Source organism: Asterias rubens, chromosome 19 (genome assembly GCF_902459465.1).
Source record: "Asterias rubens chromosome 19, eAstRub1.3, whole genome shotgun sequence".
Classification (NCBI taxonomy): domain Eukaryota; kingdom Metazoa; phylum Echinodermata; class Asteroidea; order Forcipulatida; family Asteriidae; genus Asterias; species Asterias rubens.
In genome coordinates, this window is record NC_047080.1 from 10,933,217 (window position 1) to 10,945,566 (window position 12,350).

Here is a 12,350-nt window from a genome sequence, read left to right on the forward strand (position 1 = left end):
CAGGGACTTTCGCGCCATAAGATAGGAAGAATCCCGGGACATTCTACGGATATTCCATTTTTGTAGGGGTAGGTTTGAAAAAAGCAAATAGTATAATTACACATTTATTTTTAATTCGAGACAAAACTAATAATTCAAAAGTATTTTAAAAACCAGTAACGTTGTAAAGTGTTCCAAAATTTTTCAAATTTACTTTATTTGAGAGTTTTTTATAAATAAAGTTTGCGAATGAACAACACACCCCTGTAATTTAATGTGATTTAGTATCGTCCAATGAACCGACCCGGAAATGAATGTTTAGACATCATGGCGGCGATTACAAACAATCTTCTCGATCACGTCAGTCCGTCTTTGATTTGAGTTTACGAATGTAAGAATTCCTGGAATTCTTTGTCACTAATCGGAGGAAAGTGTGGTAAGCGAGTAACATGATTAGTGAGTTTGTATGATTCCAGAGATTCTAAGATCTAAGAATTAGATGCTAAATAGGATCAACAAGCAGCGATCTGATCTGAAGTTAGTTGCGATAACGTAACCCTCCTATCCTCCCGACGGCCGCTCCGGCCTGGCGGCCGTCGTCGGGAGGAGGGTTTACGTTATCGCAACTAATCTGGAAGTTAGCCCCACTTGTGAGGCCATGGTTCAGCTAGCCTTGGCCACACAAGGGATAACTTTCCGTATTGCGCCACCACTTTTTCATCATTTTTTTTACAAAAAGGGGTATCTCATTGAGGTAAATTAGATACTATTTAATTCATATCGCAATACGGAAACTTTTCCGAAACTTTTCCCAAAATAAAATTAAATAAATAAATTTAATACAAAATCAATTTTAAAAGTTGTAAATAATACCTTCCCTCGCTTCTGTTTTAAAGATCATGTCCCAGAGTGAGAGCCAGGGTTCCTTTTTGGATGAAGTAGGAACATGGAGTAAAGATACCTGCAAGCTACGACTGTCAGAGACACTTCCAAAACTTATTATATCCTTTGCAAAATCTTACAAAGTTTTACCAAGAAAGACTTAAGCACAATATTCATCAGTAGAATGACTTCTCCTTCTTCTTCCTATACGAGTACAAGCCTCACATGTGAGTAAAAAGTGCAAAAAAAGTGAGCAGGGCGCGGGAACACATCAGCAAAAAAACAGAAATAGGTGTATTTATATTACTTCTAGAAACTATAAGGCTCCCCCGTGAGCTCACGCCTTATAGTTTCTAGAAGTATGTTTACAGATGTAGCCCACCTTGTTGAGCTGTAAATGGCTCTCTTTTAACATCGGTCTCAACAATGGCGACTGTGATGAGACTGATGTTAATTAAAGAAAGCCATTTACACCTCAACAACGTGGGCTAATACAGTTGCAGGTAGGCTGCTAAAAAAGTGCAAGTAAAAACTGGAAGTGGAATTGAAGTGCAAGGGATTGTAAGGCCGTGTCCGAAACGGCGACTTCGGCTACAGCTACGGCTAGATCGCGCGCGTCTGCCTATTCTTCAACACTGGTAGACGCGCTGATCTAGACGTAGCTGTAGCCGAAGTCGTCGTTTCGGACACGGCCTAAGGCTGTATTCCCAAGTTATTTTTGTAGCACAGCTGGCATGAACCCTCCCTTTTCTTCACCTAATCTGCTGATTTCCTCTCTTTTTTCTCACATGTGCCAATGAAAATACTTTTAAAATACTTTTTTTTTACCCTAATTATTGGACTTTAATGACTAACAGGCCTACATGTACTTCAATTAAATGCAATGAAGAAAAACAACTTCAACCATGGTTTATATACAATCCAGTGTAGTCTAAACAAATGATGGTAATAAGTCATTGCTAATTGTGAGAGAAGAGTTGTTTTAAAGTTCTTTAACAGTAAACGTTCACTCTCAGTATGGAAACGGAGATGAAGCAACAATCAAGACATCAATACTCAAACTCATTGTGGGTTCTTTCCTGCCTTGTCTTGAGATACAAAATATAGAAGAGCAACTCTTTGCTCAAATCCTTCCCCAGGTTGGTATAAAAAAAATACATGAAAATACACAGTTTATTATTATAAATAGAACAGGGAATGCTGGGCTCGATTGCTGTCTGTTTTTACTGTGAGCGTCTTTTAATGTTTGCTGGATGGCAAATTTTAACCAAAGTAAGCTGGAATATGACATTCCGCTAAAATGAAATAATAAACCTGGCTATAGTCTGTGATGTTTTGCATCCTTTGAACCAATTCTGTATAATACCTTAACGATGCCACTGATGCTTTCCCCTAATTTTGCTCTCTCCTAAAGACTTGTCAACTGTTTGATGACACTCTGTCGAAAGTCAAGGAATCAATCAAAGACGTTTCAACCCAACAAGACAATTATGGCATCAGAGAAAAAATGCAAACATTTCTACAGGTATGGAAATCATATGATTTACATTTTTGCCCATTTATACTGTATACCAGTACTTGGAATTTATGATTTCTGAAAAAAATATTCACAGGCAACTCGGGTTTATTTTGAATCCAAGACCTTTGGTGTTCTGTGCTTGAAAATCATCCTGGGTCACCCTAGCTATAATAAATATTATTTCAGATCGCCTTAGGCATGATTGAGAGCTTGGGATCATGCATCAGCTACGTCATTGACGCCCTGAGTGGGGGCGCTCTTTCCTTGGACACAGTACGAACACTGCCCTCGTCTGTGCTTCACATTGTAAGCAGATCTTTTCACCACTGCAAAGTAAGTAACTTCAATCAGTCTGACATACGGGTGTTTTGAGCAAAAGATACGTCATTGGTGCAGAGTGCTATACACCCCTCTTAATATTCATGCATGACGTCTTAATTCTAACCCAAAATGAGGCCATAGGCGCACGTCTGCCACTACTTGCAGTGGCTACTCCTATGGCCTCGTTTTGGGTTAGAATTGTGACATACTGTGCATAAATATATTAAGAGAGGCGTATGGGAGACTTTTGAGACGTTGGCGGCAGGAGACATAACAGAACTTTTTTGTGGCTCTGAGCGAGCCACACATGCTTAGTATTGCGCTTGTAGGTCTGAGCGCGCGCACTACTGGCGAGAACTGTGAAAAGGGGCCGTCCAAAAGTCTCCTATTGGAACTACCATCAGCTACACACTTTCTATACAAGTCCCTTCAAATTTATTTAATTGTACTAGCAATTCTACCGTGTGAGTTTTTCTGTCGTCACTTTGAGTAGGCAAACGGCCCGATAAATTTATTGTTGCTGTGCGTTTAGGACGGCTTGTTACACTATTGTTTTACAACCTTATTGCTGAATTGATATAACAGGACAGCAACACCATATATGGGGACCACTTCCCTCATGTGTCTGAGATACTATCGTTGCTCTTCAAGAAGGCGTACGGTTTGCAGAAGTCCCTGACGGTGATGCTGGATGCGGTGAAAGTAACTACAGAGGATGGTGAGGAATGCATCGAGGCAATGGCACAACGTGAGTTTTCTTAATGACTGCGCTATGTCTTGTGCCTTGACTTTGCACATGCGATGCAGGACGTAGCTTTCTGATTACTTGTAGTTTGGTTCTTTGCCTACCTTTGTTCATGACTTTGCGCCACCGTTCACTGGCAATCAGGTCGGCATACTTTTTCCCTCGCCTTCCAACTCTAGGACCCCTGTTCGATCCCACTGGAGGTACTACGTGAATTGGATTTTCAGTCTCTACCTGATTGTGTTGGTTTTCCAAGGAATAATTCCTTCCTCCAACATCTTAAATTTCCTTGGGTTCATAACCTGTATTTATGCATTTTCTGTTACAGTTTGCAGCGGGTTCCATGACTTGTGTATCATCATTGGTGATATGGACAGTACATTACTGGTTAGTACCTGGAGGTTTGTTATTAAGATGGTCTGCAAACACAAGGAGCCGCTCAAGAACGTCTTACAGGTAAGAGGCTGAAGTCAGGACAAGGGACTCACAGATACTTATCGTGCTGCCATCTTGGTCATGTCCCCTCTATGCAATCACAATTTTCAATGGTAACTGTCATCATGCAAGGCAGGGGCCAGACTATTTTGCCCTATCAGTCTTGATTTGGTTACAGTGATGCAAATGCAAGAAAAATAAGATAGTTGCGCTGTGAGATAGGGCCCAACTTCAGATAGCTATAAAAGCAAATTTTTTGCAAAATTCTCTTTTCAAAAGAGAAAAGAAAACGACTTCATATTTATCACTGAAGGTCTTTCTCTAAGGATTCTCATCGAAAGGTCACAGCTGAAGGTCCTGTTCTAGTTAATTTGTCTTTGTTCACCCCAAAACTCAATAATATTTTTCATACTTTTCTGTTGGTTAAATTCATCATCCAAGAATTCAGAATAACCCCTTGTTTTTATTACATTAAGATCCATCCCATAGTAGTCACGCTGTGCTCCGACATCAAGACAAACTACGAGCATTGCCTGCGTCTTGCCCCTCATCCTCCATCAACTCAGTCCTCCCAGGGAGGAGACGAGAGAGCCTTCACTAAGACCCTCAAGATCTGCAGTCTCTGCCTTAAGATGCTGATGCACCTACTCAAGGAATTCCAGGGTTACTTGGGACCCTGTCAGAACGAGCTGTACAACTTGATCATTCATCTACAGAGGTGAGCTTGACGACTCCCCAATTTTGGGATTAGGTCCCAATTTCAAATGACTGCTTAAACAGAAAACTTCGCTAAGCAACTTGCTAAGCAAAAAACAAGCAGTACACCTGTTTCTTCACTCCTCTCCCACTTTGGGATTCAGTCTCAATTTCATGTAACTGCCCAAACAGAAAACTGCTTGGCAACTTGCTTAGCAAAAATAAGCAGGATACCAGAGTCTTCACTTCTTCTCCCACCTATCAACAAGTTGGGAATTCGGTCCTAATTTCATAAAGCTGGTCAAACAAAATGTTGCTCAGGATCTTGTTAAGCAAAGATAAGCAGGACACCAGTCTCTTCACTTTTTCTTCCACCTATCAAGAATTTGGGGATTCGGTCCCAATTTCTTATAACTGCTCAAACAAACAAACAGTCTTACAAAGCGAAAGTAAGCTGCACACCAGTCAAAGATGGTAATATTTGTTCTTTTGGCTGACAACCTTATTCGGGTAAAGAAAAATAATGTTTGTGCTTAAGCAGCTCTATGAATTTATGCTGAGATCATCATTTGTTCCTGTCTTTTCCTGTTGCAGTCTTGCCTCTCCAGGGATCCATGCTCCGACCATCTTCAGCGGCCCTAGCGCTGAGATTGATCGAACCTTGCTGATTTGCATAGAGCCTCTGCTACAGCTTGTCATTGACAATCAGTTATTCCGGGACGTTGTCACCGCTAAAAACCAAGGTAGGAGCTGTCATTCAAAGAAGCTTTATCGTCAAATGAATTACAATTTTCAGTATTTGTCACATTTTGGCAATTCTCATCCCTGGGAGAGGTTTGGTCGTTGATTCGTATTCCGCATAACACTTGATTTTGTCCAAGTTGTGATGACGGTTTCCAGCAGGAGATAAAAGTTTTCAGTATACATTTTCATTTTAAACCATTGTACCTCCGCAGCAATGTTTCTTTTGAGTATTTCAAGATATTTTCACATCTTTTTGGTTTTCTTCATGATGCAATATCAGAGCTTGCAGACACACTTCAGTTCGGAAGACTTCTGACTCTGGTGAAGATCTTGAAGATGCTGCCGTCTCGTACAGAGGAAACTAAGACAGCTTGGATTGATTCTACCACAGCATCTTGGGAGCAGCCCAGGGATTCAGTGATGCAGGCACTCTTCAGATCCTATAAACATTGTAAATATATGAAGGTTGCTTCTGAGGAACAGTCACAGTTTCCTTGTGTCTTAAGACACTCCCATCACAATATAGTGTGTTTTAAACAATTAATCCAGTACATTGGATCCGAGTTCTGGGCCTAATTTGGTGGCTCTGCTTACTGCCCGATTCTGCACTTGCAACAATCTTTGCTTACAGGGCAAGCACAGATTTTCTTTGCTAGCTGTGTAAGCGTTGAATGCCTAGTGACGTTGAGTTTGCACGCCTGCGCAAGCCAAAGTTCCCTGCTAACCCGTGGAACTAAATGGAGGCCATGGCCTCTTTTGCCCATGCTCTTGGTCTTGGTACCCCCTTCAAAAGTTTCTTTCAAAAGTGTTCAACACAGTGCCCTTTGTAGTATCAGGCATGCAACTCTTCCGCGTTTCCGCGGAATTCCGCATTTAAAAAAAAAAAGTAAAAAAAAGTGCTAAAAAAAAAAAAAAAAGTAAAATAAGCCTAGTACATGCTAACAATGCACCTTAGAGCATAATAAACCTCAACATTTTCTAGGGTACCATTGTGGGTCTCGTGTCCCGTGGCGTTTCGGCTTCCGCGCTTCGCACTTGCATTGTGCCTTTGAAGATTTTCCTTCTTTTTTTTTCAATGGGCAGTTGCATGCATGTAGTATGCGAATTGCCCTGCCCACTCAAAGATGAACGTTCAGGCCTTGAGTATAGGTAACTTAAACACTTGGTTTAAAAGGATCTTATAAATACTTACGATTGTGATATTAATTGATTTTGATTCCAGGTTATGTCGAGTCGGCCTTACCTGTCAAACTACCGGTTCTTCTGTGCCAGGGTCAGCCACAACAGGAAGTCAGCCTGAGGACGTATCTGATCATCAATGTGTGTGGATTCATCGCAGCGGTCAGTACGCGACATTTCGGTGTCGTTGAGTGCTGTCTGTTAGAGAACGTATTGGGTTGTGACTTTGACAGCGCTCTTCTTGCTATGGACGTGTGGTGCTTTCTAGCTAGGTGTGTTAAACAAAAAGAATTGGGGGAAAATTGTAAAAATTAACTTTTATTCAAATAGACTGCTTTTTAAAAACATTGTTATGTTGTTCATTTTTGGTTTTGTAATCAGTTACTGCTTATGTTTATAACTTATGGTTTATTATTTGAGTTTTGAATTTAAAAAGTTGCATCCCCTTAAGGTGATCCCCTGGCTGCCGCTTCCCAGGTTGTATCGTAAACTTTGGTGTGAACCCTTGCTACATGGCAGCTAATGGTTGTATGGATTCTGACTGGCACCCTTTTACTCCGAACAAAAATATTTATTAAATTTGGAGACTGCAAACATACAGGCCTAGATAGCTCAGTTAGTGGAGCACCGGCATGTTAAACTTGGGGTCTTTGGTTCAAGTTTGACCCTAGTAAATGTTCCTTTCTGTTACCCCAAATGTATAACAAAAATACATCAGAGTGCAGAAAGTTAAACTCTTCTTTGTTTTTCATTGGTCAATAGGTACGGTTCTGCCAACCTGTGTGCAAGTCATGTTCATCATGTGGCTGACCTCCTGACCTCCATTCCAGCCAATCACAGTCCAGGTTACATACATATGAGTATGTTGCTATGGCGACTGGTTCCTCTGATGGCACAGGAACATCAGGTAATTCGCTCCAAATATTTTCAGTCCGAAGGGCCCAACTCTTGCAATGATGTATGCAGTGTTGGGTGCGCATGGTTTTACTAAAGCAACTTAAGAACATCTTGCAGCAAGACGAATGTCTTGCACCAAGACCAATTGGTGGACAATGTTAAAAAATTTTGCACCCTGTTTTATCTGTCATCTAAATGTAAATGTATTGTAAGTGAACAATTTAAGACACTAAGTTTTAAGTTTCCTGCAAATTTGGACACCCTTTTACCAAATCCTGGCAAAGTTGCATCCGTACCTTCAAATCCATAATGTTTTTTGTTGGTCTTTACTTGTCTAGGATGAGTTGATTTCCAAGTACCCTCCAGAGACGAACTTAGCTCTATGGAGGCAGCTTCCACTTTTGGCATTCAGAGAGGAGAAGAGGACACTTATTGCAGAGGCTGTAGTGTCCCATGGCTTGGAGCAGTGTGAAGCCTGGCTGGGTAGGACAGAACACACGCTGGGGTTATTGCAACACCTGGTAGGTAACGTGTCTGTTAAAGGAACACGCCGCCATGGATTGGGCGAGTTGGTCTATGAAAAGCATTTTAAAACCGTTTGTTATCAAATGCATATGGTCAGAAAGATGTTTTAAATGTAATGTTCCACACAAACATTCCTCAAAATTGCGTTCTTTTCCTCTTACTTTTCGAACTTACACGGTTGGCCATTTAATGGAGTCAAATACTTGACTCCACAAAATGGCGTGCCATGTTAGTTCATGACGTATAAGGAAAACCATGCAATTTAGAGTGATATTTGTGTGGATCATTCGACTAATTCGCCCGATCCAAGGCAAATTGTTCCATTAAAGGGAAGGTATACATTTAATTATTTTCAAAGACCAGTGTTGTCATTGGTGTATCCCAACATATACATTAAATTACAAATCTGTGAAAATTTGGGCTCAATTGGACATCGAAGTTGCAAGAAAATAATGAAAGTAAAAAACCACCCTTGTTACATAGAATTGAGTGCTTTAGATGACTGAGAGAGACTTCAGGCCTGAAGCCTTTCTTATATAAAATTGTTTTTGTGAAAAATAACCTCTCTCTCTCTCTAAAATACATTTCTTCAAAGGGGGTTGTTTCTAACCATGTTTTATAATATCAACACCTCTATCCAATTAAGGTTTTAAGGTTAATAATCTTGTGAGTAATTATCAAAAGTGCACACTGCCTCTATCAAGGGGCATGTTGTCTTCGGACTAGGGGGCTTTGGGATTTCAAAACAAATGTTTGAAATGAATACGTTTGGAAAGAACGAATAAACACTGAATAATTTCAATTTTGTTTTTGTGGCTTTATAGGAATCAGCACTTTCATGCATATTCAGTATGTACAGGCAGTTTGAAAACACCAAACCACCAGTCAGATCGCAGCTTACTCAAAAGGTGCAGGGATTGGTTGTCAGGCTGTGGGAAGCTCTCCCATTGGACAGAATCAAATCATGTGATATTGTCGGCACTCTCATTAACCTGACAGGGTTACTCTTAACAGAGCTGAACCCATGTGATTTGGCAAAGGTAGGGACGAATCTTTATATGTACACTAAAAATTGAATAGTTATCGGACAAGTATTGGTTTAAATTCTATACATTTATCGACCAAATCTTGTTTCAGAAACTTTTCTCTTAAAATGAATTAGAAACAGTAAAGGCCGGTTTATAGTCGGTCGCGCGATGGTCGCGCGACGGAAATCTTGCGCGCAATCCTAAGACTGAGACCTAAAAGCCGTGTCTTTTTATGATCGCACGTCTAGATATCCGACTCCCATAACTCGGCCTTAACTGAATTGGTTCTTAGGAAATGATACTTGTTTGTAGTTTTACAATATTTTGCAAATATAACAGAAATATTAAGACAAGATTTTTTGATAAATATTGTTTGCCCTACCCTAGGTGACGAAGCAGCTGTGCACTCTGCAGAAGAATCCATCCTTAAAGCTCAGACTGGATATTGTCAATTTACTGCACAGGTTTAGGAAGGTCAAAGTTCAACCTTGTTCCCAGGTGAGAATAGACCATTTGTTTTGTTATTACGATATGGGTAAACCAATGTGATCTTTCATTTGATATTAATAATAAAATACTTTTTTTTTTAAGAATGGTTTGAGAAAATCCAGTGAAATCACGCCTAATTTCTAAGAATTGTTTTCATTTCTGCAGCTGAAGAGTATCTTGGATGGTGTGACCGAGTTATTTTCCAGCGTTCTCAGTGACAAGAATTGCATCATACGTCAGATGTCGTTGCAAGCCTTCAGCAAGTTTGCAGAGGTAAAAACCACAAATTTGTTCCCTTTTCTTTTGAAGGCTTACACCATTCTGTATGTTTTCAATATTTTTTAATCCTTAAAAAGTTGACATGGTTTTGATTAATGTAGTGTTTTACTAAATGAATTACAGGAAACTGCTCATGAGTCAGTCGTACCAGAGTGTCTTCATGTGGAGACAACACAGAACAGAGTGGTGGATTTCTTGAATCAGGTGAGGTTTTTTTGTTTTGCAAAAAAAAAAAATTTGTGACCTGACGTTTCAACCCTAGAAATAGAGTCTTTGTCAAAGGCCAAGTGTCAACAGGTTGGCGCAGTGGTGTATTGCCTCGCCTTCCACCTCTGGGGACCCCGGTTCGAATCTTACCAGGGGCACTATGTGGATTGGGTTTTTCAATCCCTACTCGACTTCATGGGTTTCCCTAGAACAATTCTCTGGGGTTTTCCTCCCACTTCTCAAACTGAAATTTCTTCATTGTCTTCTCACCTTGTCTAGATGCTGAAAAGGCTTTGACAAGTATTATCATAGGTGTAGATGTAGACTACAAAGATAAAAAGGAAAACTGGTGTAACAAAATCAGTCGGATGTAATAGATGATAGAGATGAAAGCACACAGAGAAAGCAGGGGATTAACAAAGAGGAGGGTAACAAAAAGGGTGGGCGGGTAAGGGGCCTGTTTGACCACAATAGGTTGGGAACACAAAGGACAATGTCAATAGTTATTGAGCAAGTGCAAGTGGTATAATAAATAGAAGAGTATATCAATTTTGAATTCAATGTAGTAATTGGGTATGCTTTATTTTAATACATACCATATATTATTTCTTCCTGCGTTATTAGACGCCCCAGGATTGCTCCATCAAAAGCGAGGTAGAATGGCTACAGCATCAAGCTGAGAAGCTTGTGGAGTACGCCTTAAAGGTGTCAGCTGAGGAGAGAAGGCTACCCTCTGATGGGACTGTGTGTGAGTGGGCGACTGGAACTTCAGGCGAACAGGAAAGCTGGGATAAAGAAGGCTCATCAAGGACTGAAGAGGTATGACAAACAGAAAATGGGTTAATCATTCTTGCAGTTGCAAGAATTTGATTATGATAGGTAACTTGAAATGTAGTTTCATAAAATAACTCCTAAAGTAACTTTTAAATATTGGGCTGAAAGATGTGATCTAGTGTTGTTGAAATCTTTTGATAAAAGCTCTCATTTTGGATTGTTTTCTTTTTGTTTGATTCACACATTGTTAACATACTCATTCTATATTGTTTTGATAGCCTGCAGCTAAGAGGTCAAGGATGGGACATAATGATGAGGGCTATCGCCAGGCTATTGAAGCCATCAGCACCAGCCTGAAGGTTATACAGGAGCTGAGAGAGAGCAAGAATGATACACCGCCATCGTGGCTAAGGATGGAACTAAACACTCTTAGAGATAGACTGGTAGGCTTGGTTCCAGACTCATAATGCTTGATCATCTTGTTTAACTCCCATTCAAAACAATGTAACCAAACTGAGGCTGGAAGGTAAAATAGTCTGGACCCGATGTCATAGAGCACAAAAAGCAGCTAATAACAAACACATTATGCTTACCAAAGGCATTGAAATTTGCTCTTGAAGGAACAGCAATTTCTCTCTGGTAAGGAGCACTGCTATGAGGAAAATATAAATTTGCATTGAAACTTTGCAAAGGGTACCGAGAAAATTGCTGTGGGTGTCGTGGGTTATGTCGAGGGCTGTTTTACCACAATAAGATTTACCAGTCAAAAAATAATAATTGTGACCGTTTCTTGCTATTTTTTTGCGTAGCAGAAAAAGGTTGAGCACAATTTTCAGCTAAGCAACTCTATGCAATTGGGGCCAGTGACTGATTTCACAAAGATCTAAGGCTAATCTTTATGTCAAGTAAGGTGTGATGTCACTATTGTAATACTGACAACTTATCTTAGTCTTAGTGCTTTGTGAAATCATGTAGGTCCATTTTGGGTTGAATGCCTTTGTACAAGGGGAACACAATAAAGCTGTTGGCATATTGCTAAACTTGAAACTATCCCACACGAATATGCAATTATCAATTTAACGCATTAGAAAGTTCCTACTCGGTAAAACTTACACCAAAACTGATTTCATGATTTCAGCAGTGTAAATAAAAGTAACAAATATTTAAAAATAAAACTCAACAAAAAGAAAACAAAAAGAAAACATTTGTTTAGAGTTTTTAGCAATGTACATGTGTAAAGTTTAATTATAATATTGTAACTATTTTGTACTCTAAAATTAATTCAAACGCAAGTATTTTTTCAACCAAATAAGACTAAAATTTGTCAGATATCCGAAAACGTTATTAAAATCATTCAATAATTCACTTTAAAAAAAATCTTAATTGTCGCTTGATCGAAAGCCCTTCTTATTTCCCCCCTGGTTCTGTTCAGAACCATCACAACTTGTAAGAGCGATGTATGTACATAGTGTTACCTGAAATTCTACTAGAAAGCTATATCAAAATTCAAGAAAAATGTAATAATTATAGAAAAACGATGTATGCATAAAAAAAAGGCCATAATTATCATAAATCACAATAATTGTAACATTTATGCTGATATTAACAAACATGATTTCAGCAACTCTGAAAAGAAAACAATTATAAAACT

The 12,350-nt window shown here is 39.5% G+C and overlaps 1 protein-coding gene across 1 annotated transcript; it reads left to right on the top strand.

The window, feature by feature from the left end:
- Positions 1-317: 317 nt before the first annotated feature.
- On the top strand, positions 318-12,340 carry LOC117302948 (uncharacterized protein C1orf112-like). The gene is made up of 19 exons (XM_033786947.1): positions 318-415; positions 876-980; positions 1,872-2,000; positions 2,276-2,386; positions 2,567-2,713; positions 3,287-3,449; positions 3,775-3,902; positions 4,358-4,599; positions 5,172-5,320; positions 5,602-5,772; positions 6,544-6,772; positions 7,263-7,407; positions 7,736-7,918; positions 8,747-8,962; positions 9,338-9,448; positions 9,605-9,712; positions 9,842-9,922; positions 10,550-10,744; positions 10,978-12,340. The coding sequence occupies exons 2-19, from the start codon at positions 879-881 to the stop codon at positions 11,164-11,166; spliced, it is 2,799 nt and encodes a 932-aa protein (XP_033642838.1). The 5' UTR covers positions 318-415; positions 876-878; the 3' UTR covers positions 11,167-12,340.
- The last annotated feature ends 10 nt before the right edge of the window (positions 12,341-12,350 follow it).